The sequence below is a fragment of the Rhinolophus sinicus genome, linkage group LG06 (assembly GCF_036562045.2).
Source record: "Rhinolophus sinicus isolate RSC01 linkage group LG06, ASM3656204v1, whole genome shotgun sequence".
Lineage (NCBI taxonomy): Eukaryota > Metazoa > Chordata > Mammalia > Chiroptera > Rhinolophidae > Rhinolophus > Rhinolophus sinicus.
The window spans coordinates 54,913,348-54,941,194 of NC_133756.1; the positions used below are offsets into that span (position 1 = coordinate 54,913,348).

Genomic DNA, 27,847 nt, shown 5'->3' on the forward strand with positions numbered 1-27,847 from the left:
ATTTTTAAAGGTGTATATTGGTTGAATATAAAAATGAGACAATATGTCATTAATACAGAATTAGAAAAGGGATCAATAATTTTTAAAAGTATTTTTTAAAATACAGGTTTCAGAATTGTTAGAAAAGTCACTTAATAATTGCAATACATTTTTTAATGAAAATGATATTTTAAAAAGTTTGTTATTGTGGAAAATTTTAAACATATTCAAAAGTAGAGAGAATAAATGAAAAAAAAGTAGAGAGTATAAATCCTCCCATATTTATTATTATTAACAACGCTTGGCCAATTTGACTTCATCTATAAGTATTTTGACCATTTCTTTTATTTAAAGGAATACTCTGAGAATGAAAAGGGAGGCTGTTACTAACTAACCAGGACCCCAAGGCATAAAACCCAGACAGTTAGTTGTAGGCAAACTGGGAAGTGTGTTCACTATATCTTTAACCTCACTCACTTCCCTTCCCCCTCCGCCTCCACATATCACATATTATTTTGAAGCAAATCCCAGACATCATTGTTTCATCAGTAAACATTTCAATAACTATCTCTAAAAAACAAAGGCTATTTTTAAAAATAAAATCACACCTAAAAATTGACAGTAATTCCTTAATATCATCAACTATCCAGTCATTGTTCAAATTTCCCTGATTGTCACAAAAATGTCTTTATAGTTGATTTGTTCAAATAAGGATCCAAAAACAGTCCATTTTTTTTCAGTCTTAAGTAAATTTCAGACAGTACATTACTCCTCCCCCTTTTTCCTGTATTATGTTATTTGTTGAGAAATTAGATGTTTGTGACTAAAAATAATTCACTTTCATTTAAGTGGAAGTGGAAAGTATTAGAATGTTGTTGAAACCAACTCCACATTATTTTCTTCTTTTCCTTTTCAATTTGGGGCTATATAGATGATTTCACATCAAGAGAACCATGAAAAGTGGAATATTTCTGCCGACTCTCAAAAGACTTCTGTTCAGCAACTAAATGAACAGTTGGAGAAGGCAAAACTAGAATTAGAAGAAGCTCAGGACACTGTAAGCAGTTTGCACCAACAAGTCCAAGACAGAAATGAAGTAATTGAAGCTACAAATGAAGCATTACTTATTAAAGTAAGTAAACACATATAAGTATGTATAGCATATGTTGACATCAGAATGTCCAAACCTGTAAAAAAATTTTTATGAGTTTATTTGAGCCAAACAGAGGACACGCCTGGAAGCAAAATCTCAACAGACTGAGGAAAATGTTTCCCAGAATGACAGTTGCAGTTTCTTTTATACATTTGGATTTAAGGAGGGAATGTAAGGAAGATTACATGACATGTGGAGAAAGCAAGGCAGAGAAATCTCTATGATTGGATTACAGGATAGTTAACAAAATTATGTGCTTTCTTGAGGGTGGTTATGCCTCTGAAAAAGAGGATTACTCTGGCGTTTCAAAGGTGTGTTAATCTAGGTGCACAAGAACAATGGGTAGGGATTGCTTAGGGCGAAGATAACCTTTTATTGGGAAGTTCCAGGCCTGAGGCCTGACTGTCACCATGACCTGCCCAGGTAGGAATTTATGATCAGATCATCCTGAGGTTACTTTCCATTAGATTTACTACAGAGCTCCTTTTTCATCCATTCATATCTATGAAAAAGTAAATTTATGATTTATTTTCCCATTCTTATAGTTTGTAGAGGATTATATGACCAAATATTGACCTATTTGAAAAGCATTTTATTTAGAAGACATTAAATTTGGTAATTATTAATATGATGTGTATCATATTACCACAGGAGAAATAATTTATAAATGTTTAAACACAAAGTTTTTTTTAATTAAAAAAAATTTTTTTGGTGACAACATTTTACTCTCTTAGCAAATTTCAGTTACACAATACAGTGTTACCAACTATAATTACCATGTAGTTATACATTAGATGCTCATGTAGCTGAAGGATTGTACTCTTTTACCAACTTCTCGCTATTAACCTATGGCAACCACTTTTCTGTTCACAGTTTATATGAATTTGACTATTTATTTATTTATTTTTAAGGTTTCACATGGAAGTGATACCATGCAGTACCCTTATCTAGTTGTTTCCTTATCTTGGCTATGGTGAATAATGCTGAAAGGAACATGGGAGTGCAGATATTTCTTTGATATCCTGTTTTCATTCAATATATACCCAGAGGTGGTGTTGCTGGATCATATATATGGTAGTTCTATTTTAAATATTTTGAGAAACCCCCATGTGTTCCCTAGTGGCAGCACCAATTTACATTCCTATCAACAGTGCACAAGGGTTCTCTTTTCACCACACCCTTCCAACACTTACCTCTTTTCTTTGTAATGATAGCCATTCTAACAGATGTGAGATGATAGCTCCTCACGGTTTTGACTTGCATTTCCCTGATGATTAGTGATACTGAGCACCTTTTCATGTACTGGTTGGCCATTTGTATGTCTTTGGGAAATTGTCTACTCTGTTCCTCTGCCCATTTTAAGTTACATTGTTTTTTTGCTATTGATTTGTATAAGTTCTTTATATATTTTGGTTATTAAACCCTTATCAGAAACATGATTTGCAAATATTTTCTCCCATCCCATAGTTTGCTTTTTAATTTTATTGATGGTTTTCATTCCTGTGCAGAAGCTTTCTAGTTTGATGTAGTCCTGCTTGTTTATTTTTGCTTTTGTTGCCTTTGCTTTTGGTGTCAAATTAAAAAAATCATTGCCAAGCCCAGTGTCAAGTAGCTTACCCACTGTTTTCTTCTAAGAGTTTTATGGTGTCGGGTCCTATATTCAAGTCTTTTTGAGTTAATTTTTGTATGTGGTGTAAGATAGTGGTCAAGTTTCATTCGTTTGCATATGGTTGTCCAGTTTTCCCAAGACCATATATTAAAGAGACTATCCTTTCCCCATTGTATATTTTGGCTCCTTTGTTATAAAATTAATTGGCCATATATGCATGGGTTTATTCCTGGGCTAACTACTCTGTTCCATTGATCTATGATTTTATTTCTATGCCAATACTATACTGTTTTGATTACTATAGCTTTGTAATATAGTTTGAAACCAGGAAGTGCGATGCCTCCAACTTTCTTCTTCCTCAAGATTGCTTTGACTTTTGGGGGTCTTTGTGGTTCCATACAAATTTTAGGATTGTTTGTTATATTTTTGTGGAAGATGCCATTGAATCTGTAGATTGCTGTGGGTAGTATGAACATTTTCACAGTGTTAATTCTTCCTATTCATGAGCACAGAATACTTTCCATTTATTTGTGTCTTCTTCAATTTTCTGTTGTCAGTGCCTTACACTTTTCAGTGTACAGTTCTTTCACCTCCTTGGTTTAATTTATTCCTAGATATTATTTTTGAAGTAATTATAAATGGATTGTTTTTTAAATTTCTCTTTCTTATAGTTCATTATTAATATGTAGAACTGCAACTGCCTTTTATATATTGATTTTGTATTCCTGCAAAAAAGAATTCCTGAATTCATTTATTAGTTCTAACAGTTTTTGGGTGGATTCTTTAGGGTTTTCTATATAGACTAGCCTGTCATCTGCAAATAGAGACAGTTTTACTTCTTCCTTTCCAATTTGGTTACTATTATTTCTTTTCCTTGACCAGTTGTTCTTCCTAGGACTTCTAGTACTGTGTTGAATAACAGTGGTGAGAATGGACATGTTTGTCTTGTTCCTAATCTTAAAGGAAAAGCTTTCAGCTTTTCACTGTTGAGTGTGATGTTAAATGTCAACTTAGCATATATGACTTTTATTATGTTGAGGTACGTTCCCTCTATACCACTTGTTGAGAGTTTTTATCATTAGTGGATATTAAATTTTGTCAAATGCTTTTTCTGTATCTATTGAAATGATCATATGATTTTTATGCTTCACTTTGTTAATGTGCTGTATCACTGATTGTTTTGCAAATGTTGGACCACCCTTCCATCCCTGGAATTAATCCCACTTGATCATGGTGTATGATTCTCTTAATGTATTGTTGAAAGTGGATTGCTAATAATTTTTTAAGATTTTTACTTCTGTGTTCATCAGAGATATTGACCTGTAATTTTCTTTTCTTGTCTCAACCCTAAAGAATCTATGAAAAAAACTGTTAGAACTAATAAATGAATTCAGTGTCCTTGTCTGGTTTGGTATCAGTGTAATGCTGGCCTTGTAAAATAAGTTTGAAAATGTAACCTCCTCTTCTGCTTTTTGGAAGAATATGAGAAGGATTGGTATTAATTCTTTCTAAAATGTTTGGTAGAATTCACCAGCGAAACCATCTGGTCTTTGAAATTGTCTCTGATTTTACTTGAGTCCTCCCTTTTTTTCTTGGTAAGTCTAACTAAAGGTTGTCTATTTCACTTTTTTAAAAACCCAGGTCTTAATTTTATTGATCTGTTCTGTTGTCTTTTGAGTCTCTATTTAATTTATTTTCACCCTGATCTTTGTTATTTCCTTCCTTCTACTAATTTGGGGCTGAGTTTGTTCTTCTTTTTCTAGTTCATTAAAGTGTAAAGTTAGAGTGTTCATTTGTGATATTTGTTTTTTAATGTAGGCATTTATCATTATAAATTTTCAGCTCTGCTTTTTTCTACATCCCATTCATTTATCTCAAGATAATTTTTTATTTTCTTTCGAATTCTTCTTTGACCCATTAGTTGTTTTGTAACATGTTGTTTAATCTTCACATAATTGTAATTTTCTGGTTTTCTTCTTGAAATGGATTTCTAATTTTATGCCATTGTGGTTGGAAGATGGTTGATATGATTTTAGTCTTCTTAAGTATATTAAGACATTTTTGTGACTTAACGTATGATCTATCCTGGAGAATGTTCCATGTGCACTTGAGAAAAATGAGTATACTCCTGTGTTGGATGGAATGGTCTGTAAATGTCTGTTAAGTACATTTGTGCTAATATATAGTTCAAGTCCAATGTTTCCTTATTGATTTTCTGTGTGCATGATCTGTCCATCAATTAAAGTGGGGTATTGAAGTCCCCTTCCATTATTATATTGCTGTCTATTTCTCTCTTCAGGTTTGTTAATGTTTGCTTCATATATTTAGGTGCTCCTGTGTTTTTCAGGTACATATATATTTACAAATGCTTTATCCTCTTGTTGAATTGACCACTTGATCATTGTATTATGACCTTATTTGTCTCTTGTTTTTTCTCATATAAGTATAGCTAGCTACTCCAGTTTCTTTTGGTTTCCATTTACATTAAATATATTTTTATAACCTTTCACTTTCAGTCTTTGTGTGTCCTTAAGATTGAAGTCAGTATATAATTGGATCTTTTTTTTTTAATCCATTCTCCTTCTTCCATTTGATTGGAAAATTTAGTCTATCCGTATTTAAAGTAATTATGGGTGGATATGGACCTACTATTTATATTTTGTTAATTGTTTTCTAGCTGTTTTCAATTCCTTTTTTCCTTTCTTCTCTTGCTCTCTCTTTTTGTGTGTGTGTGATTTGATGATTTTCTGTAGTAGTGTGCTTAGATTCCTTTGTATTTATCTTTTTTGTATTTACTATAGATTTTTTTGCTTTGTGGTTACCATGAAGCTTACATTAAACATCTTACATTTATAACAGTCTATTTTAAGCTGATAAGAACTTAATTTTGAATGCATACTAAGGCTTTACATTTTTACTCTGTCTTCAATTTTACATTTTTGATGTCACAATTCTGTCTTTGTATCCATTAGCAAATTATAATAATCACTATTACTTTTAATACTTTTTAACCTTCATTCTAGAGTTATAAGTGATTTACCCACTACCATTACAGCATCAGAGTATTCTGAATATAACTATATATTTAAGTTTACCAGTGAGATTTAAACTTTCATGTTTTCCTGTTACCAGTTAGTGTCCTTTCAGTTCAGCTTGAAGAAGTCCCTTTAACATTTCTTGTAAGTCCAGTCTAGTGGAGATGAATTCCTTCAGTTTTTGCTTATCTGGAAAACTATCTCTCCTTCACTGCTGACAGGCAACTTTGCTGGGAAGAGTGTTCTTGCTTGGTAGTTTTTTCTTTCTGCACTTTGAATATATCGTGCCATTCCTTTCTGGCCTGTAAAATTTCTCTGATTATCTAAGGGGGGAAGTGGTTCTCTTATATGGAACAAGTTGTTTTTCTCTTGCTGCATTTAGATTCTCTCCATAATTAACTTTTGATAATTATGTATCTTAGTGCAGGTCTCTTTGGATTCATCATATTTGGAACTTTCTGCGCTTCCTGGATCTGGATGTCTGTTTCTTTCCTCAAATCAGGGAGGTGTTCAGCCATTTTGTCTGTGAATAATCTTTGTGCTTCTCTTTCTCTCTCTTCTCCTCTAGGACCCCTATAATGCATGTGTCTGTTTCCTTGGTGGTGTCCCATTAGTCCCTTAAGTTATCTTCACTCTTTTATTCTTTTATTTTTGCTCCTCTGATTGGATGAAATCCACTGCCTTCTCTTCAAGTTCACTGATCCTTTCTTCCACTTGATTTAGTGTGCCGTTGAACTCCTCTTTTGAATTTTTCAGTGCAGTTATTGTATTCTTCACGCTGTGATTTCTGTTTGGTATTTTCTTAAATTTTCTTTCTCTTTGTTGAAACTAGCACTGTGTTCATGCATTATTCTCCTTACCTTGGTCAGCATTTTTATGATGGTTATTGGTATCTAGGTCAAGCATATCACCTCTGTTTAGGTGTTTCTCTTTTAGGTATTACATTAGGGTCTGTTTCTGGAAATTTATCTTGTTCTTTTGTTTGGAACACATTGACTCTCTTTGTTGGTTTCTGTGCATTAGATAAAGCAGCTACTTTTCCCAGTTTTGATGGAGGGGTCTTATGTAGAAGATGTGCCTTATCAGTCAGCCCGACCTGAGCTCCTTGTTGTCTTTCAAACCTTTGTGATCGTCCAAAGAGCCTTCTTGTTGTTAGTGGCTCCTACTGGTTGAGGGGGTGCCAAGACCTGTCAATATCCCAAAGTGGAAGATCTCAATCAGCACCTAGATGCAGGCTGGTTGAAAGCTGAACTCTCATGCAACAGCTGGGAAAGCATGTAGTTAAGGCTCTTCCAGGGAGAAAATGGGCCATAAGTATAGCGAAATAGCAACATACTGGTTGCTCACAGTTGTATATTATGCTTAGAATACCTATCTAACTTACTAGATTTCAATAGGTTAGTGTTTCCAGATAATTTATATAGTCACATGCTGTATTTGAAGCCTGAACCTCAGGCAACAGCTTTTAAAGTATGATAATAGACCTCTTTCAGGGAATGACTGGTTCATGATCTTCTTTTTACCTGCTGAGTCCTATGGGTATAGCTGTGGTGTGTCCTCACAACCCTGTTAAGAACTGTTTCTTTGCTGTAGTCTTGTGGGTCTCATGGATGCAAGTCCTGTTAGCTTTCAGAGCTAACTGTTTTGGGGACCCATCCCTCAGGTGAGAATCTTAAAAACTGGAGCAGTAGATGTGGGGTCCAAACCCTTTACTCCTCAGGGAGAAGTTGGGAGTCAGGTGTTCCTTCTCATTGTATGGCTTTGTGCTGGGCATGGGATTTATAGCTCATTGTGTAGCCAGCTATATAGATTTGGTGTGTCGTGGGAAGAGCATCCTATATTACCATCTTGGCCCTGAACTTATACAAATACAAACTTAATCATAATGTTTACTTTAGAGGATTTTATACTTGGTGTATTTAAAAAGTAGCATTTTTCAAAAGTAAAGTTCCTTTAAAAATCATAAATTAGAAAATGCAAGATTGTTTTTTATTCTTTTATTTTTTACTGGGTTTGAATATTTATGTCATTTTTCAAATAGCTCATTATTACTTATTCACACCTACTGATCATGGCAGTTTACTTTGGAATTTGGAATTAATATCAATATTGAAGCATAGAGACAAAAATTTTAATATTACTTCAAAACTGCCAATATGTATGATTAACCATTGTTAGCCAAGACCTTAAAAAAAGAACAATCTCACTGATAGTTGTAAAGCAATTAATTATTTTATAGCAAAATGGAAATTATTGAAAAGCCAAAAACTCTAAAATAATACCTTAGAAATATTTCTAGTTACTAAGCTGAGCACTTAAATTTCTTATATAATATACTTGATATTCACAGTACTAGAGGAAAGCTGAATAGACAATCTAAAATTATGTTTCAGTTGAACATTATTTTTGCTTTTATTGAAACATTAATATACCTAATGTTCTGGGGATTTACAACATTTATACAAAATTATAAAACTTTATTGTGAAAAATTCACTCTAAAAATGTAAAAGGTTCTATTTTGTATATCCCTTGTCACAGTGGTTATCTCTGCTCACTTGTTAGATATTACCAATGAGATAAATACAATTGGATTGCACTTGTCTATTATTCAGAAGTTTTAAACTTCATCTGCTTTGGAAATTACCAAAATATTGGGTAAATAGCAGCAATTCTAAAATGAAATGTACATATAGAGATATTAGAACATGTACCATGATTAGCCAATATACCAGTCAGAAAACAGAATTCATTTGTTTTCTAACATTAGCTCTCAAAATCAGTGTCAACTGGCTCTAAAGCCTAGACTGAAGAGGAGTTTAGGAGGATAAGAGAGAAAGAAGTAAGAAAAGCTAATAGAGCAGAAGCTTGCATAACTGTAACAATTAGAAGTAGCTATAAATAATGGAAAGCAATTCCATTAACAGCAGCATTAAATGACAGAGAACAGAAACAGAAGTGAGGGAGAACAGTCTTTGAGGCAATTGATCTTTCCAGCTCATTTCCTTTAGTACCCTAACTAGTGCCTCGTATTTGATGGCAGCTGGAGCCAAGGCAAAGCTAAAACCTTTAGTACCCTACACTACAACAATAATTACAACAGTGACCTTAAGAGAAAGTTGAATTATATTCATTGTATTCAGTATACTACATTTTATTGTAAAAGGTAGTGTTAAATGGAATCCTACTTATCTGAGATACTGCATTTCTCTATTATGACTAGATGACATACAAGAGTTTAAAAAAAAAAAACAGCTCCCCACACAACTGTATATATATATATATCAATTCTATAGCTACTTTATTAATTATAAGAATGTGAGTACAATATTCACTACAAAAAATTGGCACTCCAGCCACTTACAAAGTTTATCTAGATAAAGTAGTATAATGACATCAAACAACTGAAATATATATGTTAAACTTTGGTTTGTAATGTACACTGTAGTTATGACAATTATAAGCACAGTATTTGGAAAAAATAGAAACTATCAGATTTGAAGTGGCTGATTTAGAAATTTGTATCTCATGGACACCCATAAGAAAAAGAGAATATATTTGAACAGGAGACTAGGACACAAATTATTTATTTTTTTTAAATAAAATGTCTTGGGGCGGCCGGTTGGCTCAGTCAGTTAGAGTACAGTGCTCATAACACCAAGGTTGCCTGTTCCATCCCCTCATGGGCCAGTGAGCTGCACCGTCCACAGCTAGACTGAGAAACAATGGCTTGACTTGCAGCTGATGGGTCCTGGAAAAACACACTGTTCCCCAATATTCCCCAATAAAAAATTAAATATAAAATAAATAAACTGTCTTCTCTTCACTTTTTTAGGCTTTCTGGCTTTCCAGTATATGTGGTCTCATTCTTAGGATCCCAAAATAGGGTCAGAGACCCAAAGGAAGGACATGGAAAAATCATAGAAATGAAAAGTTTATTTAATAAGGATAGATATATTAAGTATTATTAATCACTTTCTTAAATGTCTTTCTTTGAAAATTTTTTAGCATAATAAAGCTTTCTTGTAATGAGGACATACAAAGCAGAATCGCTAATACACATTTATTTATTCCTATTAGAAATTCTGAAGGGAGTTTTTGTGTGTGTATATATATGTTAGATGAACAAAAGATAGTGTATCTCTACACTTTTGCAGAGAAATTTTTAGATATAAGGTTTCTGTCTTGACTAGAAATTGCTATTGTCATTAACACTAAAAAGAAAAAAATTCTATAAGGAAAATCTAGTTTTCATGGAATTCCTTAGTGTAGTTTAAATATATTTCAAGTGAAATATGTAATTGTCCAAAATGAAGGGTTTCAACAGAGCTTGAAATTTTCTGATGAGTTGTTATAAAAGGAATTTCTGTACTGAGATGCAGGTTGACTTAGATGACTTCTAAGAGTCTGTGATTTTCTAAGTAATTAATTTAACAGAAGTATATTGAGCACCTACTATGTACTAATTTGTCTATAGGAATCAGAATTAACAAGATTACAAGCCAAAATTTCTGGACATGAAAGGGCAGAAGACATCAAGTTTCTACCAGCCCCATTTGCATCTTCAACAGAAATTATGCCTGACATTCAAGATCCAAAATTTGCTAAACATTCTCACACAGCTTTTTTCAAGTGTGGAAAACTGCGTCGCTCTATTAGTGCCAGTGAACTTAGTTTCAAAACTCACAGTGATGAAGATCTTTCTGAAGACTTACTGAAGGACTTAAAAAAAATGCGATTAGAACAACCTTCAACATTGGAAGAAAGCCAGAAGGATCTGACTTATATCCCATCAGACTCATTTAAACCTCTCACATATGACCTAGAAGATGACAGTTCTGAAAATAATGACTTCAGTACTCTTAGTGGAATGCTAAGATACATAAACAGAGAAGTGAGACTATTAAAAAAATCTTCTGTGCAAACAGGTGCTGGTTTAACTCAGGTATGTATTTCATAAATTAGAAGTTATAATAATTTGTCTCCATTGAATGTCACTTTGTTACTGGTAGAAAAATCCATATATTTAATTAAAGCGTGCCAGTAGATGATATACACAAATTGAAACAAGTACAGAAAAATTCATTGTGAGTTTGGAATGCGTTTACCCCAGACGAGTAGATGAAAATTTAGCTTTGAGAAGTAGCTTTTGTTAAAATAGCCTATATATTTGATTAAATGTAATATCTATATCTGATTAAATAATTCTGCTTCATGTAAGGAAAGCATTTTTAATTCTAGAATATTGGAAAATGTTTTTGGAGCGTCAAAATTAGTTGTGTTCCCAGACTTGCTGGAAACCATTCTAGTAAAAATTAAGGTAACCTTTGTTTTGGTCATAGACTTCCACAGTGGCTCAGAATATCCAATTCACATGATTTATTTACTCCCATTATTCTCTGAGCATATCATACTGAAGAGGCAACTTTATCCTACGACACTTGCCTGTGGACACTCAACATTGTTTATAGCATTTAATCTATATTTTACATATGGAAATAAGAATCTCTTTCACATCAGCTTTTTCAAGTGCCCATTTGCCTTGTTTTCAAACATATCATAATAGGGTTGGTGACCTAAACAATTTAACAAATGTTTTTAGAATGGATCCATTGCAAAGACTGTTAGAGCTTTTTGTTTTTTCATATTCTTCCTTACATTAAAAAGAACTTAATTTACTATTTGTAAGTAGAAAACTATATAAAAGTAGTGATACTATTGGTAAAACAAAATTTGCACATTATGAAATTTCAAGTGTATAATAAACAAGGCAAATGGCGTAATAAACAAGGCAATCTTCTATCGAGCCTGATAAAATTAGTTTCCATATAGCCTTTAAAAGTGCAGTTGTGTTTCCTGTGTATCATTTATTCAGCCATTCAATTTATTCATTATTTATTGAGCATCTACCATATACCAGGTACTGGGACTATAGAAATAAACAAAAATGACCAAGACCCTGTCCAAACAGAACTTACATTTTAATGAGGAGACCATCAATAAACAAGTAAATAGACATGTGTTCTAATGCCAAGTGAAAATAAGTGTTGTAAAGAAAAGCTGGTAAGAGGATACAGTGTGACATGGGTGCTATTTTAAATAGGATGGTCAGGAAAGGTCTCACGAGAAGGTGACATTTGATCATAGTCCTGTAGGAAGTAAGGAAATAAACTATCTCTATATCTAGAGGAAGAGCATTGGAGGAAAGGGGATAATAGCAGGTACCAAAGTCCTGAGGTGGTAGCATACCTGGGATGTTCAAAAAACAGCTAGGAGATATATGGCCGGTTTGGTGTAACCGAGAGGGAGAGTAGTAGGTGGTGAGATAAAAGATAATTTGGGGGGCGGGGGGTGCCCTAGTGGTCTTATAGTTCCTGTAAATTTAGGATTTTATTTGCAGTGTGATGGGAAGCAATTGGAGGGTTCTGCTTAGGGAGGTGATGTGATCTGATGTAAAGCAGCCACTTTGGCTGCTTTGTGGAGAGTGGATGGTAAAGGGACAAGAGCAGAGATCAACTAGGAGGCTACTTGCAATAATCCAGGCAAAAGATGATTTTGAATAGGCAGGAGGATAAATATAGAAGTGGTGAGAATGGTTCAGTTTCTAGATATATTTGAAGGTAGAGCCAACAGGATTTGGTGTAGGTTTTGCGTGGAATAGAAGTCAAGGAAGACTCCAAAGGTTTTTGCCCGAGTAACTGAGCATTTATGAGATGGGGAATACTAGCTGAGCAGATGTGGAGGCATAGAGAAAACAGTTGGATTTTAAATATATTAAAATTGAGATTTCTATTAGATGTCCAAGTGGAGATGACAAATGAGTGATTAGGTTTATGAGACTGAAGTTATAAATTTAGATATTATCAGCATAGTAGAGGGTAGTTAAAGCCATAATGCTGGATTAAATCAAGGGAATTAATGGAGGTAGAAAAAAGAAGTCCAAAAACCAAGCCTAATTTAGTAAAGCTAAATTGCCTTTGGCATTCAAGAAGCTGAGGATCCGGTAGAGCTAACTGAGAAGTAAAGTGAAACAGGAGAAAAATTAGGAGAGCGTAATATCCCATAAACCAAGTGACAGTTGTGCTTCAAGGAGGGTGAGATCAGCCGTATCAAATGTTGCTAAGTAAAGTGAGGCCTGATCATTGATACCATATTTGGTAATATGGAAGAAAGATGATCGCTAAGGCAGGGTGAGGTGTTGGAGGTTTAAGAACAGGAAGGTATATGAAATAGTTATCTTGGAGAGTGGGAAAATATAAATGGGGAATTCTAGTAAGATTGCCGGGCAGATAGTTTTATTGTGTGGAACAGTCCTGCAGAATACATGTGACATCTTTTGTCCCTGTCTATATTATATGCTAGCAACAGGATGTCCCTTTTTCCCCATCATAGTGACAACCAAAAAGTACTCTCACAAATATCTATAATTTTCCTAGATGAGAAGTAAAATTCTCATTTCCTAGATGCTCCCTGTAAGACCTCTGCTCTATTCCAATAACTTTTAGGGTCCTAGGTGTGCAAGAGTCTATTTTTAGTAAAATGGAACTTAATTTACATAGGATAAATTGGATAAGTACAGTGACAGATTGTGATCATAGTAATACATAGCATTTGCTATATGCCAGGCACTATTGTAAATGCTTTACATAAATTAACTCATTTAATCTTTATTAACAACCCTGCAATAGGTACTATTATTATCCTAATAGTACCAACTAGTTCTTCTACTGTGGTAGGTACTGTTATTATTCCCATTACATGGGTGAGGAAACTGAGTCTCTATTCTTAACCACTAAGTTAATATACTATTAAGTTAATATACTAATATATACATATTACATATACATACAATACTAATATATACATATTAAGTTAATATACTATTTGCTTAATTGTATTTGTATTTTCTTCAGTATTGTCTAGTTTGGTCTTATAGCTGCTTAGTCAATTAGGGATTAAGAGGATGGGACTTAAAAGTTACTACACAACTGATAGAATGATTTCTAGATAGATGCATTTGAGTATTTCAAATTTCCTATTCTACGATCATGGAAGCTCAGTCCCAAATTAAAATATGCAAAGTATTGTAGCCAGTTCTTTTTTTTTTTAATTAAAGTTTATTGGGGTGACAATTGTTAGTAAAGTTACATAGCTTTCAAGTGTACAATTCTGTAATACATCATCTATATATCACATTTTGTGTTCACCACCCAGAGTCAGTTCTCTTTCCATCACCATATATTTGATCCCCTTTACCGTCATCTACCACCCCCTCCCCACTTACCCTCTGGTAACCACTAAACTGTTGTCTGTGTCTATGAGTTTTTGTTTCTTCATTTGTTTGTCTTGTTCTTTCGTTGTTTTCAGTTTTATATACCACATATCAGTGAAATCATATGGTTCTTGACTTCTGTCTGACTTATTTCACTTAGCATTATAATCTCAATATCCATCCATGTTGTCGCAAATGGTACTATTTCATTTTTTCTTATGGCAGAATAGTATTTCATTGTGTATATACACAAGATCTTCTTTATCCAGTCATCTGTTGAAGGACACTTTGGTTGTTTCCATGTCTTGGCCACCGTAAATAAAGTCCTGCCAAAGTTAAATTCTATGTGTATAGAATACACATAGAATTTAACTTTTGTTTATTACTAGTGATACTCTACTGAGTTTTACATTTGCATTAGCCACAGTCAGTACTTACAACTTTAAGCTCTCATGGCTCATAACCCTCAGTTGCATTGCCTGTGTTGACTTCATTTTGTCTTGGATGTAAGGGTCTGGCTCCTAGGGTTGCTGGGTGCTCAGTTCAGTGCTCCCCTGGGACCCAGGCTGGGACTGACGCTTGACAAATGCTCATCTGTGAGTTTTCTTCAGTTCTCTTATGGTCATTACCTGCATATTATACCTTAATCCTAAGGGAAAGTTAACTGAAGATATCTCCTCAATGCTTTTTCTGTTGGGCCTTCATTTTTTTCTAATTTCATTGTTTTGTTTTTTAATGGAAGGTGAGAAAATTCAGAGCGAGGACTGCTACTGTTGAAAGAAACTTTGACTTGCTATGGTTTAACTGTTCATGGGCATCTACATGTATATTAATAAATGTGTACCACTTTGTAAAATTTTACGTGAGATGCTTTATATTGGGATGTAGAACCAGTCCTCAGCTTATTTCAGCCACTAATAAAGTCTGACAGTGCATTGGTCTCTCATTTCCAAAAAGAATTTTAAATTTTTTTAAGCCAAAGAAACTGTTGTTTAAATGAAATGTTTTAAGGAAATTCAAATATGTTGATCATATGCAAAGATAATTTATCTGATTGAGGGTGTTGTTTCTGACCTTCACCCAGTGACTTGCTCACACTGTTTCATGGCTGCTTATGCAAAGACCCCAGAGCAGCCCTGGATTAACCTTTAAGGAGAATAAGCAGGAGCTTAGGGCACCAGGGAAGTGGAGCACCCTAAGAGCACCCTGCTCTAGCTGTCACGCCCTTAACTCTTTCTTTCACTGCCGCACTTAACTGCAGTAGAATTTTTTGGAATTGTCTCCATCTGCCATGTTCCAATTTAATTTGCACTGTTAAAAAATCTTTTTCTTTGGTATCGTGAGTGACTAAAGTTTAAAAGCTCGGTTTGAGATGTCATCAAATATTACATTTGTTTCTGACTTATGGTATGAGTTTCACTACTGTAGAGAGTAAAACCAGCCGAGTCCAGATAGCGTTTAATTCATAAGCTGATTTGTGTGAAGGACCCTTACACTCATTATTGTAAGCAATGAAAGGGCCAGGGGACGCTGCTGGGCTGTGTTTAGGGCACCAATTGGCCTTAATCGAGCCCTGCCCCAGAGAGTGCAGTCTTAAAATCCCCTGAACAGCAGAACATAGAAATTGTTTTGTGAGAAGTGCTTCATAAGTGCTAGCTCTGTTTCTTGTGTTGCAGCCCAAACACTAATTTTCCTAATGGTTAACTATGTTGGCAGTTCTGTTCACAATAAAGCCTGTGACACAGCAGTATTCTGCTTTCAGACTCTGACAAAAACTTCAGAACTCACAAAAAATTACACATACACACAATTTTGAACACAGTTTCAAAGAGTTCACAGGCTTCAAATAAAGAACTTTGTTTTAGATTAGAGCAGTGGAAGTGTTGTAAATACCGATTAATTAGTCTATTTACAGTTTATTAGGAAGTTATAAAAAGTATTATTTATATCCATCTTATTTCCAAAAAGGAAAAGTAGTTTACAGAATATGATCTATATACCATGCAATAAGATGAAAAATAAAAATTGAGAAAATAAGCTATAGGAAAAACAATTAAAGATGGAAAAAACAAGATGAAGTGGGAATGCACTAGAGACATGATAACATTTTCAGATTCCTGGCCCAAGTAAAGACCAAGGTATGATAAGACTGTTTGACCTGCAGTTTTAGACTCTCCTGGGCCTTCTCCTTTATTTTTCTACTTCTTTATGTAAACTTTTTCTCCTCTCTTTTTCCTTTCCTGCTCTATTTTTTTTCTTCTTTCTTTTCCATTGACTTTTTTCACGTCACCCTCCATCTATCTTCCTTTTTCTGCCCTCATTCGAACTATGTGACACTAGTGTCTATCTGATTTTTATTCTGTCCCGTTTTTTTTAACCTTGCACTCCCATCCTACCCCTCCCACCAGAATTATTTGCTTTTTACATTCATGTGTTCCATTATTGACTTTTTTTTTCACATTAAAAAAAGTAATTTTCACTCTTGCTTTAAATCATACTTCTGATTGTTATAGTGAACATTTAATGCTAAATCAATATAAGAATACTTCAGTACTAAGCTATTATTTTGCACTATTCCAGGGAGAAAATTTATAACTAAAAGAAGATGTTGCTGTGATGGAAAACAGGATTTTTGGTACTGTGCTGTGTTTTCTTATATGTAGCTCATACTTCATAGAAGCTGTTATTTTATTGCTTTTGAATAAATATTATATTTTAATATTCTTAAAGAAAGTCCTTTCTTCTAATGTTTACTTATGTTTTTGTGAAAATTAATTCCTTTTATTCATTATTTTTGGTTTAAACTTGCTGCTTTCCTTATCTTTGTTTTTTTATATAAAAATTATTGTTAAAATGCATATGTACATTGAGTAATTTATATTTTCAATCAAACTACCATACTATTGTTTATTTTTCTAGTAATACTTTATTTTTTAAATAAGTAATATGAATTTAGAAGTCATTCTACGGATTCATAATGGTACAGTTTCATAATTTGTTGAGTATTTATCAGGCACTATTTAGGCACTTTACATTTGATAACTCATTTAATCCACATAGCAGTCTTGTAAAGTAGATACTATTATTATTCCTGTTTTACAGGTAGAATTATTTAACAAAGACACAAGTATGTGTTCCAAAGAAATTGATTTGTTATAAGCATCAAGAGATGGACTTTGGGTTAGTGACTCCATTTAAATATGGTTAGATTTATGGTAGAATAAAAATTATGCAGGAAAGTAAAGAAGACATTTAAACGTTTGAATTTATAAATCTCTCAAGAGTTCAGATTTGATGTCTTTAGACCAAATATTTAATTTGTAAGTGAATATAAATGATCCTTAGACAATAATACAGAGTTAATCTTCTAATAGTTAATCATTAAAGCCATTAATATATTGACAGTACCATTTGAACAATGCTAATGCAGAATTTGGAATTACTTGTCAGCGGTGGAATAAAGTTTATCTTTTTACTGCTACTTACTAACAACTTGCTCCTAAGAGTTCAGTCTCCTTAGCCAGCACCCTTATTTCCCTTTCCCCTGTCTTTCGGGCATGTGCCTTGTGAGTTCTTGTTCATAAGATGAGTGAGCATTACTGAGTAGAGTCACAGTGTACATCTGGCACCTTAATAAATTTATAGTTTCCAATCTGAGTTGGACTATGAACAATTTTTGACAAACTTTAACCTCTTCCTTTTCACTTCCTTTCTCTTCTTCACTACAAGTATATTAATACTCATTATTCTTTTCAAGCATCTCTTTTACTGTGTCTCCCACTCTCTTGAGATAGCTTAGTGACGAATAAATAGGAGGTCTTCAGGTCTAGACCTTCATATGCCCATGTACATTCATATTTTCTTCCCTCCTATCTCAGAAAGGCTTATTTCTCTTCAAGGCTAATCCTTGTACTTGGGCACAAATTTCCATTATTTTCCTTTGCCTCCATTCATATAAACATGTTCAAATCCCTTCTCTAGCCTAAAACTACCACCATTAAAACCCCCACCTTTATACTACTTACCCCTCAAGAAAATGCTCTGTCTCCTTATAGTGCAGGCTTATTATTTTGTTTGATCTTTTACACATCCCACTGGATTCATATAGTTGCAATAGAAATAGCCATGTTATGTCCTAATCCATTAACCTCTATGATCCCTGGTACAGTTGATTCACCCAGGATTAGACACTTAATTTAAGTAGGGCCACAGTCCTTTTTTAAGAATTTTGAAACGAACTGAAAAAGAAAAATCACACTGTACCATCTCTTGTGCCTGGACTGTGAAATGCAAGACTCCAGAGCTCTTGATGGCCATATTTCCTCCCATGTGGGCCAAAGAAGTAATGCAACTAGTCTGGATAAAGGAGGAGAGCAAATGAAGCAGACCGACAGAGAGAAACAAGAAGAAGAATACCGGTGATCCTTGGTTCCACGTGTTTGTGAGACCAGCCACATTGTGGACCTTGCAGTCTTAAACACCACAATATTCTCACAGGAAGCTCTTGTCACAAGCTAGTTCAAATTAGATTTCTGTCACTTGGAAGCAAAAAAGCCCTAACCGGTGTACTTTGTCTTTCCTTTTCTCAGAAAATGTCTTAGGAAAAGTCGTCTCTCCTACCTGTTTTACTCTCTGTTAATACAATCTGACTTTCACTCCTACTACTCTGTTGCCACTCCCAGTGTCCTATTTTCATACTTTAATTTTTTGTAGCATTGGACCTTGTTTACCAGCTCTCATTTAATATCACTGCAAGTCTTCCCTGATTCTCCTTTTAAAAACAGAGCTAACTTTTACATAATGTTTACTACATTCTAGGCAGTGTTATGAACAGTTTACAAATAGTAATTTATTTAATCTTCACAACAACCCTCTGAGGAAATATCTTGCAAGAAGGTCATGCAACACAGCACTATAGTGCCACGTGATGTAGACATAAAGTAGTTTGAGGAAATCTTAGCGAGGAGGGTAGTAGTGGAGTACACACAGTCCCCCAAACTCTTATCCTACAGCTTAAATCTGTCCTAGTCTGCATGCACCATGATCAAAGTTGCAGCCGAGAGGAACCCTATCTTCATAATATTCTACACACTTATTAGGTTGGGGTGGGCAGAGAATATCTGTGCAGCTATGCACCAATGGAAACTGCCTTGTTAGAAAGGGGGAAACTTTGTTCCTCTGTTGAGTTCATTCAAACTTGTTGATCTTTGCTAGTAAAAGTGTGAGAGGGCAGGGGGCTGAGGGCAGATGAACTTCAGAGCCATCATTATTTGTCTCTCATCGGGTATATACTATTATTTATCGCTATATTTTTACAGAAAACAGGCACAGACAGAAGCGTTAAGTAATTTTTCTCATGGTCATGGAGCTTTCTTTACAAGTATAACATCTAGGATTTGAATCAAGTATTTGATTCCAGAGTCCATGTTCTTAACTGGTATACCAGATTTCCTCTTTATATTGCCTTTCACTTCTCTGAACATCCATTCTTAGTCTACTTGTCTCTAAAATTTTGGGATTTCCTGGGTTTCTGCGTTGGACCTTTCTTATTCTAAAGATATATGTTCTTCTTAGTTAATCTTACCGAGTCCTATTGCTTCAATAAGAATCTTTATGGTAATAACCTCCAGATCTACCTCTATCTTTTCCTTGCAACAGACCTATATATTCAATTGCTGACTTGGAAAATTCCCTGGATATCCTGTAGATTGTTTTTAAGAAAAATTTAAGTTTATCGAAAACTCAGCTCATTATCTTGCCTCAAAACTTTTCCTGCTTTTCTATTTCCATTTTTGTTTAGATGGTTTGCTTATTTACCGTCATTATTCACCCAGTTCTTGCCGTCAAAGATCATAATCTGATGGCTATCAGATCACTGTTTTCTCTTTCTGCAAAACAGATTAGATTATTATGTTTTAGCCATCCATACCTGTGGCCATATCAGGATCTGATTGTCATGTGTTCATTCTATGAACTCTTATATTCCAACATCCACATTCTATGACAATAATGTCTTATTCTTTCAGCTCTCTCATTCTCCAATCGCTGTTGATGTTTTTCCACATTATTAAGAACTTATTTCCATTTACCATTGTCCTATATATAGACTCCCATTAAAGAGATAATTTACAAAAGTGGTTAAGAATATGGACTTTGAGTATACAACCTCACACTTCCAGCCATGACTGGATACTAGTATTGCTTTTACCCTCGATGCCTATACAATTATAAAACTGGACAAAATATGCAAGGCAGTTCTTTAGGTATTGAACTACAGGCAGCACAAGGTTGTAATCCTTAAAAGAAGGGAAACATTCAAGGTTAGCCCTCAGTAATTTAAAAAATAAGAGACTGAAAACTCAGTAGGGGTATAGAAGATATGAACACCACCATCAGCTGATTTAACTGAAGGTAAAGAATACCATTCCAAACAACTGCAAAATATGCATTGCTTTCAATTGCACAGGAAATATTGAGAGATCATATGCTGGGCCACAATTTAGGTCTCAATAAATTTCAAAAGACTGATATAGAGTGTGTTCTCTTACTACAATGTAATTAAAGTAAATATCAGTAACTACATATCTAGAAAATCCAGAAAATTATGTGGAAATTATACAACCTTGGGTCAAAGAATGTATAAATAGAAAATGTCGGTATTGTCTTTGGTAATAAAGACAAAAGTTAAAATTGGTGAGATACAACTACAGTGGTAATTAGAGGGAAACTTATGACTCCTTAAGATTTTCATTTCCTTATGTTGAAATTAAAGCTGTTTAATGAGAATACCGATCCAATTCTGTTACTAGAAAAATGTGTGTGTGTGTGTGTGTGTGTGTGTGTGTGTGTGTGTGTGTGTACACTGAGCCCATGCAAACAGTATTTGATATATCTAAATTCTAGTACAACAAAAGAATTTTGACAAGCTTTTAGAAATCATTGGCTGTTTTGTATTACCCTGATTAGTATGCTTATTTGTCTGCCTGGTTTTGAATGGTAGTTATTTTAGCCTGTGAATTCATTGCAAATGGCTGGTTTTTAATGCATAGTCTACTTGACTTCTCTGCTCAATTTGACACTGTCCACTACCATGGTTTGATGGTCTGTCCTCTCTGATCTTCTCAAATACCGTTGTCCAAGGTCCTTCTAACTCTGATCATTCTTTTTCTTTGTTTGTTTTGTTATTTTCTTTTTTTGTAATTCTGATAATTCGTATCTTAGGGTCCCTAACACATCTAATGCAGTGGGTCCCACATGATTTTCTTGGGCCTCTTCTTTTCTTTCTCTAGTGTGCTTATCTGGTGGCCTTATCTATTCTCATGGCTTCATTTATAAACATTGACTTCCAAATCTGTTTCTTAAATGCCAACCTCAACATTGAATTCCAGACTCGTATTTTTAACTGTATTCTGGACACCTCTACCTAGATATACAAAACACATTGTCGATGAGAGAACATCCAGCCTAAGAAAAAGTCTTATAAGAGTTTATTTGAGCCAAACTGGCAACAGTTGCCAATAAGTACAATCTCAACAGCTGAGCAAATGCTCTGGAGAATGGCAGTTTTGCAGCTTATTTTATACATTAGAATCAAAGGAAGAGACACATGAAATTGTCACATACAATGTGACAAAGGGAGGTCACATGAAATTCATTGGTGGTAGATAAGAGATGGGAGAAAGCAAAGTGGGAAAATCTCTGAGATTGGATAAAAAAGTAAAACGGGGAGACACATACTTCTCATACATTGGTGGGTACAGGACAGTTAACCTTTACAGCACATAGAGAGGGTACGTGGGCAACAAGACAACAACGTGGTCTCGTGCTCTGGTGCCGGCGGTTGTGCCTTTGAGGGGTCTGGAAAAGAAAATTAACTCTGACATTTCAAAGGTATGTTATCTTAGATGCGCCAAGACAATAGACAATTTCAAAGGTAATGATGGACCTTATCGAGGAAGCTACAGGCCCAGGGGGTGACTACCCACCATGACCCGCTTTTAGTTAGGAATTTTTACGTGCAGACCACCCTGTGTGGTTACTTTGGTCTCTGGGTTTGTAAGGCCCGCCATGCGGGCCTCCTGAGCTTGTCAGGTTTAGTGTGTGACCACTGTTTTGTTCACATTTTATTTATTACCTACCTGGATAAACAAAACACTCTGGTCCTCCAGATTCCTGCTTTTAGTTAATGGTGTCACCATCCATCCATTTTCCCAAGCTGGAAATCTCAGTTATTCTCAATTCCTTCCTCTCACCCTTCTCATATTCAATCAGTAGTGGTGAATGTTCTTTTTCAGATAAATCTTCAACCTGGCCCATCTTTTCCATCCTCTCTGCCTTATTAGCTTAGGTTTGCATCATCTTTCACTTGGACTATCCAAACTAGCCTCCAAATTGGTCTTTCGTTTCCTGATCTCGTTTGTCCTTTACAGTACCAATAGTGTAATCTATCTTTGAAAGAATGCTGTCAATATCACAGCTTGCTTTTGCCTATCAAATAATGCCCAAAGCCTTAGGCTATCAAACAATTTATGACATAGTTACCTTGGGATCTGTTTGGATTGTTATAGCTGTATCAAACATTACTAATAACTTAGTGAAGAATCAAAGTGAAGATTTTTTTCAATCATGTTTAACACTGGATTAAACAGCAAATTCACAAAAAATAGTGTCAAGCTCTGCAGAGCTACCTAAGCATAAATAAAAGGATAGTCTTTACACACAAACGATGAGGAAAGGATTTTTAATAGAATAATGTTTTTCCAAGTACATTCATCAATATGTAAATAGCAATTATTTAGCATTGTATTCACCTATTGGAAAGGTTCAATTCCCCTGTGCAAATTCTCTAGGTAGAATTGGATGAAGATATTGGCAAACGGACAGGAGAAACCTGCCCAAAGGACTAATTACTATTGTCTTAGACACTGCCATTTTATTTTGTCAAAGACAGTTTATTTTTAATAATTATATAACAGGCAAATATTTTATTTTCCCCAATTTAAAAATTTAGCATTGCCGCCAGAGCACACTGAAAAAAAACACCCTCTGTATTAGGATATTAAAACGACGTGAGTTTTTTATTGTTGGTGGTGTTGGTTTTCTAAAAAGTTTAGTTCTTTTTTTTCTAAAGGTCTTTTCCTCCTCAGAAGTGCATTTTAGGATCCACATACCGGGAATCTAAATAGCCACTAGAGGGCGCAAGTTACACAACGACTGAGTAGTGGTCCCTGCCTCCTCCCTTCTGAAATATCTCTGATCAGAAAAGCCAGTGGCCTTACTTAGTAAAATATGTTTATATTCGCTCTCCTTTGTGATTTGCAGTGATACATAAACATGAAACCAGAGATAGCTATGGCCACGCTTACATTTCTCCGCAGCGTAAAAATAGCTTGTAGGATCATTCCAGGGCAAGAGGACCAGTTCAGAGTTACAGTCTTTGTCAACTTTTCTTTGCCTTCCCCATTGCCATGGTTTTTGTTTTTGTTTTCGCACCTGTGAAGTTGTCATATTCTTTCATTGCTCAACTGAATGACTATAATAATGTTAACTGACTTTAAAGTGGTCAAATTTCTCTTTTGCCTCCCATTCTCTGTTTCGTTTTTCTGCCTTCCCTCCCTCTCCTTCCCTCATATATTTCCAAGCATACTTTTCATTTTTATAGTACTTTTTTCAAGTATTTTACTCCTGAAAGCGGTGTTACGAGAAATGGGGAGGCCATGCTATACAAAACTCTAGGAGTAAGAAAAGCCTAACGTAGGAGTCAAGAGAATCCGCCAGTTTCGCATAACCCTCCTTGGGGCTGGTCTTCCACAGCAGACACTGGGGAATGTGGTACTTCATCAATGGGACAGAGAAGAAATCTCCCTGAGTCTTCCTAGAGGAGGAGAGTAAGCAAGATGAGTGGTTCTGAAGCTTTTGGGAATGGAGTTCACAGTGTTAGCTGAACAAGACAAAATTTATTACTTATAGAAGAAGATCAAAGAGTCTGTAAACTCAAGCAAATATAAGAGTTGCCACATTGGTGTCACTAAATATCCATTTAAATCATTTTTCAGCTACAGTAATTAAAACAGCATGGTACTGGCATAAAAACAGATACATAGATCAATGGAACAGAATAGAGAGCCCAGAAATAAATACATGCCTATATGGTCATTTAATCTATGACAATGGAAGCAAGAATTTATGGTGGGGTAAAACAGTCTAGTCAATAAATGGCGCTGGGAAACCTGGACAGACACATGCAAAAAAATGAAGCTGGACCACCTCCTTACATCACATACAACAATAAATTCAAAATGGATTAAAGACTTTAAGATCTGAAACCATAAAACTCCTAGGAGAAAATATAGGAAGAAAGTTTACAGACATTACCCAGAGTAAGATTTTTACTGATATATCCCCTTGGGCAAGGGAAGTAAGAGAAAACATAAACATGTGGGATTACGTCAAACTAAAAAGTTTTTTTTTACAGCAAAGGAAACCATCAATAAAACAAAAATGGATCCTACTGAATGGAAGAAGATATTTGCCAATGATATATCCGATAAGGGGTTAATATTCAAAATTTATTAAAAAACTCACTCAACTCAACTCCAAAAATAGAAACAACCCAATTAAAAAATGGGCAGAGGACATGAAGAGATATTTTTCTAAAAAGGACATACAGATGGCAAATAGACATGAAAAACTGCTCAACCTCACTAATCATTAGACAAATGCAAATAAAAACCACAGTGAGATACCACCTCACCCCAGTCAAAATGGCTATCATCAATAAATCAACAAACAACAAGTGCTGGTGAGGATGTGGAGAAAAGGGAACTCTTGTGCACTGTTGGTGGGATCGCAGATTGGTGCAGCCGCTATGGAAAAGAGTATGGAGGTATCTCAAAAATCTGAAAATAGAACTACCTTATGACCCAGCAATTCCACTCCTAGGTATCTATCCGGAGAAATCCAAAACTCTAATTCAAAAAAATTTATGCACTCCTATGTTTATTGCAGCACTATACACAATAGCCAAGACATGGAAACAACCGAAATGCCCATTGGTAGACAACTGGATTAAGAAACTGTGGTGCATTTATACAATGGAGTATTCCGCAGCCATAAAGAAAAAAGAAATCTTACCATTTGCAACAATATGGATGGACCTAGAGAACATTATGTTAAGTGTAAAAAGTCAGACAGAGAAAAACATACCATATGATCTCACTTATATGTGGAATCTAAAGAAAAGAATAAATGAATGAACTAATCGGAAACAGTCTCAGAGACATAGAGGAAAACTGAGGGTTGCTAGATGGGAGGGGGGGTGGGGATAAGGGGGAAGGTAAGGGGATTAGAAAGCACAATCGGTAACCACAAGATTGGCACGGGGATACGAAAGTCAATTTGGGGAATGTAATCAGTAATGTAAAGATTTTGTAGGGTATCCGATGGACACTTGTCCCATTAGGGAGATCACCTCAGGGATGATGTTGATGCCTGATCACTGCACTGTACACCTGAAGCTGAAGCTGAACAATAATGAAAGTCAACTACAATTTTATATACATATATATACAAATATATATATATATTTACAAGAAGCGGAGTACAGCTTTAGGAATAGAGACAGTGGAAATGGCTGTGTGTGATGTCAGAGGGGTAGTAGATGGGGGCAGGGGGGTTGTCACTGTGTGAGGGATATAAATGATAAATGTCTAACTATTACATTGTTTTGTGCACCTGAAACTAATAAAAAAAAGTTTACAAAAATCATTTTTCATTCTTGAAATAATGTTACAAAGAAAGTTTTGTGATTCCCTCAAAATGTCCCTAAAGCATCCATTTATCTTTATAATCCACTATAGTTTTTCATCACTTGAAGTATTTAAATCCTCCTGGGATTAGAAGCTCCTTGTGTTTATAGTCATTTATTTTTTGAAAAGTATTGTGCACTTACTTTGTGCCAGGCACTGTTTTATGTACATCCTGAGACTATAAAGATGAAAACACAGAATCCCCTCACCCTTAAGATTAGCATAGTAAGAAAGGTGGCCTTGTAAAGTGTAATATATCACTCTTGTTGTTATGATGTAAATTGTTAATGCGTATCACCGTTCTTTCTTGTCTGATTTTTACTTTCAGTCAATCTTCAAACATGTTTTCAGTGCCTATCATGTGCCAGACTCTGTGCTAGGATACAGATGTGAATATGACATTGCCTCTGACTCGCTACAAGTTACTGTACATCTCCTCTCTTCTTAAAGCACCAACACTTCATCTTCCCTCACTTTCAACTGGTGATCTCACTTCACGCTTCACTGAAGGAACAGAAGCCATCAGGCAATAAGTACCTCATTTTCTCACCATCAAATCTACTAACCTACCTAACTGAATACATGTACACCCTCTTTTCATGATGAAGAATTATACCCTCTTCTCTCTAGGGCTCTGGATCTCAAGCCCAACTAGTTGAGGATTTTACTCCTTCCATTATCTGCATCAGACCTTAGTATTGTCCTTGAGTAAACTCACCCAGGAGTCCATATCCTCACCAGCGTCTGCCTTGTGTCTCAGCATCCTTTCAAGGTGAGACTTAACATTGCCTATACTTGCTCTCTCCACCTTCTCACTTCTCTTTCTCTGTTCAGCTCACTCCAATCGTGTTCATCCCATTTGCTGAAATGACTTTCATTAGATCTGTCACAATGACTTCAGCTTGCCAAATACAATGGCAGTTCTCAGTCCTCTCTAGTTTGACCTCTCTGTAGGATTTGGCAGAGGTGACCATTTCCTCCTCTTTAAAGCACACTCTGTTTTTGGCTTCCATTACCGTATGCTCTTGATTTTCCTTCTGTATTACTGGAGTTTCTTCTGCGTCACTTCTTCCTTTACTCCACCTCTAAATATTAAAGTGCCCCAGGTCTGTCTCTAGGACATCTTTTCTTTTGCACTTGAACTCACCCCATAGGTAATTGTATTCAGTCTCATTGCTTTAAATACAGTCTACATGCTGATGAATTGCAAAATGATATGTTCAACTCTGATCTCTCCCTGGATCTCCACACTTGAATATTTAACTGCCTTCTACGTCTCCACTTCTATCTCTTAGTGCATTTCAAAAATAACAAGACCAAAACAGAATTATTGGTCCCCCTCCAGAATTTTTTCCTACTCCAGTCTTCTCGATCTTGAGTAAAGCATCCCAAAGCACCCAGTGCTTTCTCTCATCACCCTGTCCAATCCATCAACAAGTCTTGTTAGCCCTCTCTGCAAAGTGGTACCTGAATCAACCCTCTTCTCACCAGACTGCTACCACCTTGATCCAAGCCACGCTCATCTCTTGCCAGATGACTGCAATGGCCATCTGACTGTTCTCCAAGTTTATCTTCTTGCCACTCGAGAAGCCAAAGAGACTTTTTCAAAGAAAATCACATCACTGCCCTACTTAAAACCCTCTGATAATTTCCCATTGCCATTAGAATAAAACTGAAACTCCTTTGCAAGGCCAGCTTTGTGGACTCATCTGCTAACACTCTTAGCTTACTTACTGCATTCTGACCATATTTGATGCCAAATGCATTTCTATCTCAGGCCTTTGCTCTTTTTGTTCCCTTTGCCTGCCTGGAATACTCTTTCCACAGATCTCTTCTTGTGGCTGCCTCCTTGTCATTCATCATTCACTTCCCAGAGTTGTCAGTGCAAATGTTGTCTCCTCAGATCCCCTCACCACTCTATCTAAAGTATTCTGCCACCCACTGCCCACCTCTAAAGTCATTCCACACCCTATTACCCTGTTCTATTTTTCCCT

General features: G+C 35.3%; 1 protein-coding gene across 1 annotated transcript in view; it reads left to right on the forward strand.

Annotated features, from left to right (window-relative positions):
• Positions 1-24,679, forward strand: part of CCDC18 (coiled-coil domain containing 18) — an 87,059-nt gene extending 62,380 nt beyond the window's left edge. Inside the window, exons 27-29 of the mRNA XM_019752732.2 lie at positions 911-1,111; positions 10,252-10,719; positions 16,627-24,679. Coding sequence (XP_019608291.2) covers positions 911-1,111; positions 10,252-10,719; positions 16,627-16,641 — 684 coding nt within the window. The 3' untranslated portion in view covers positions 16,642-24,679. The remainder of the gene's footprint in view (positions 1-910; positions 1,112-10,251; positions 10,720-16,626) is intronic.
• The last annotated feature ends 3,168 nt before the right edge of the window (positions 24,680-27,847 follow it).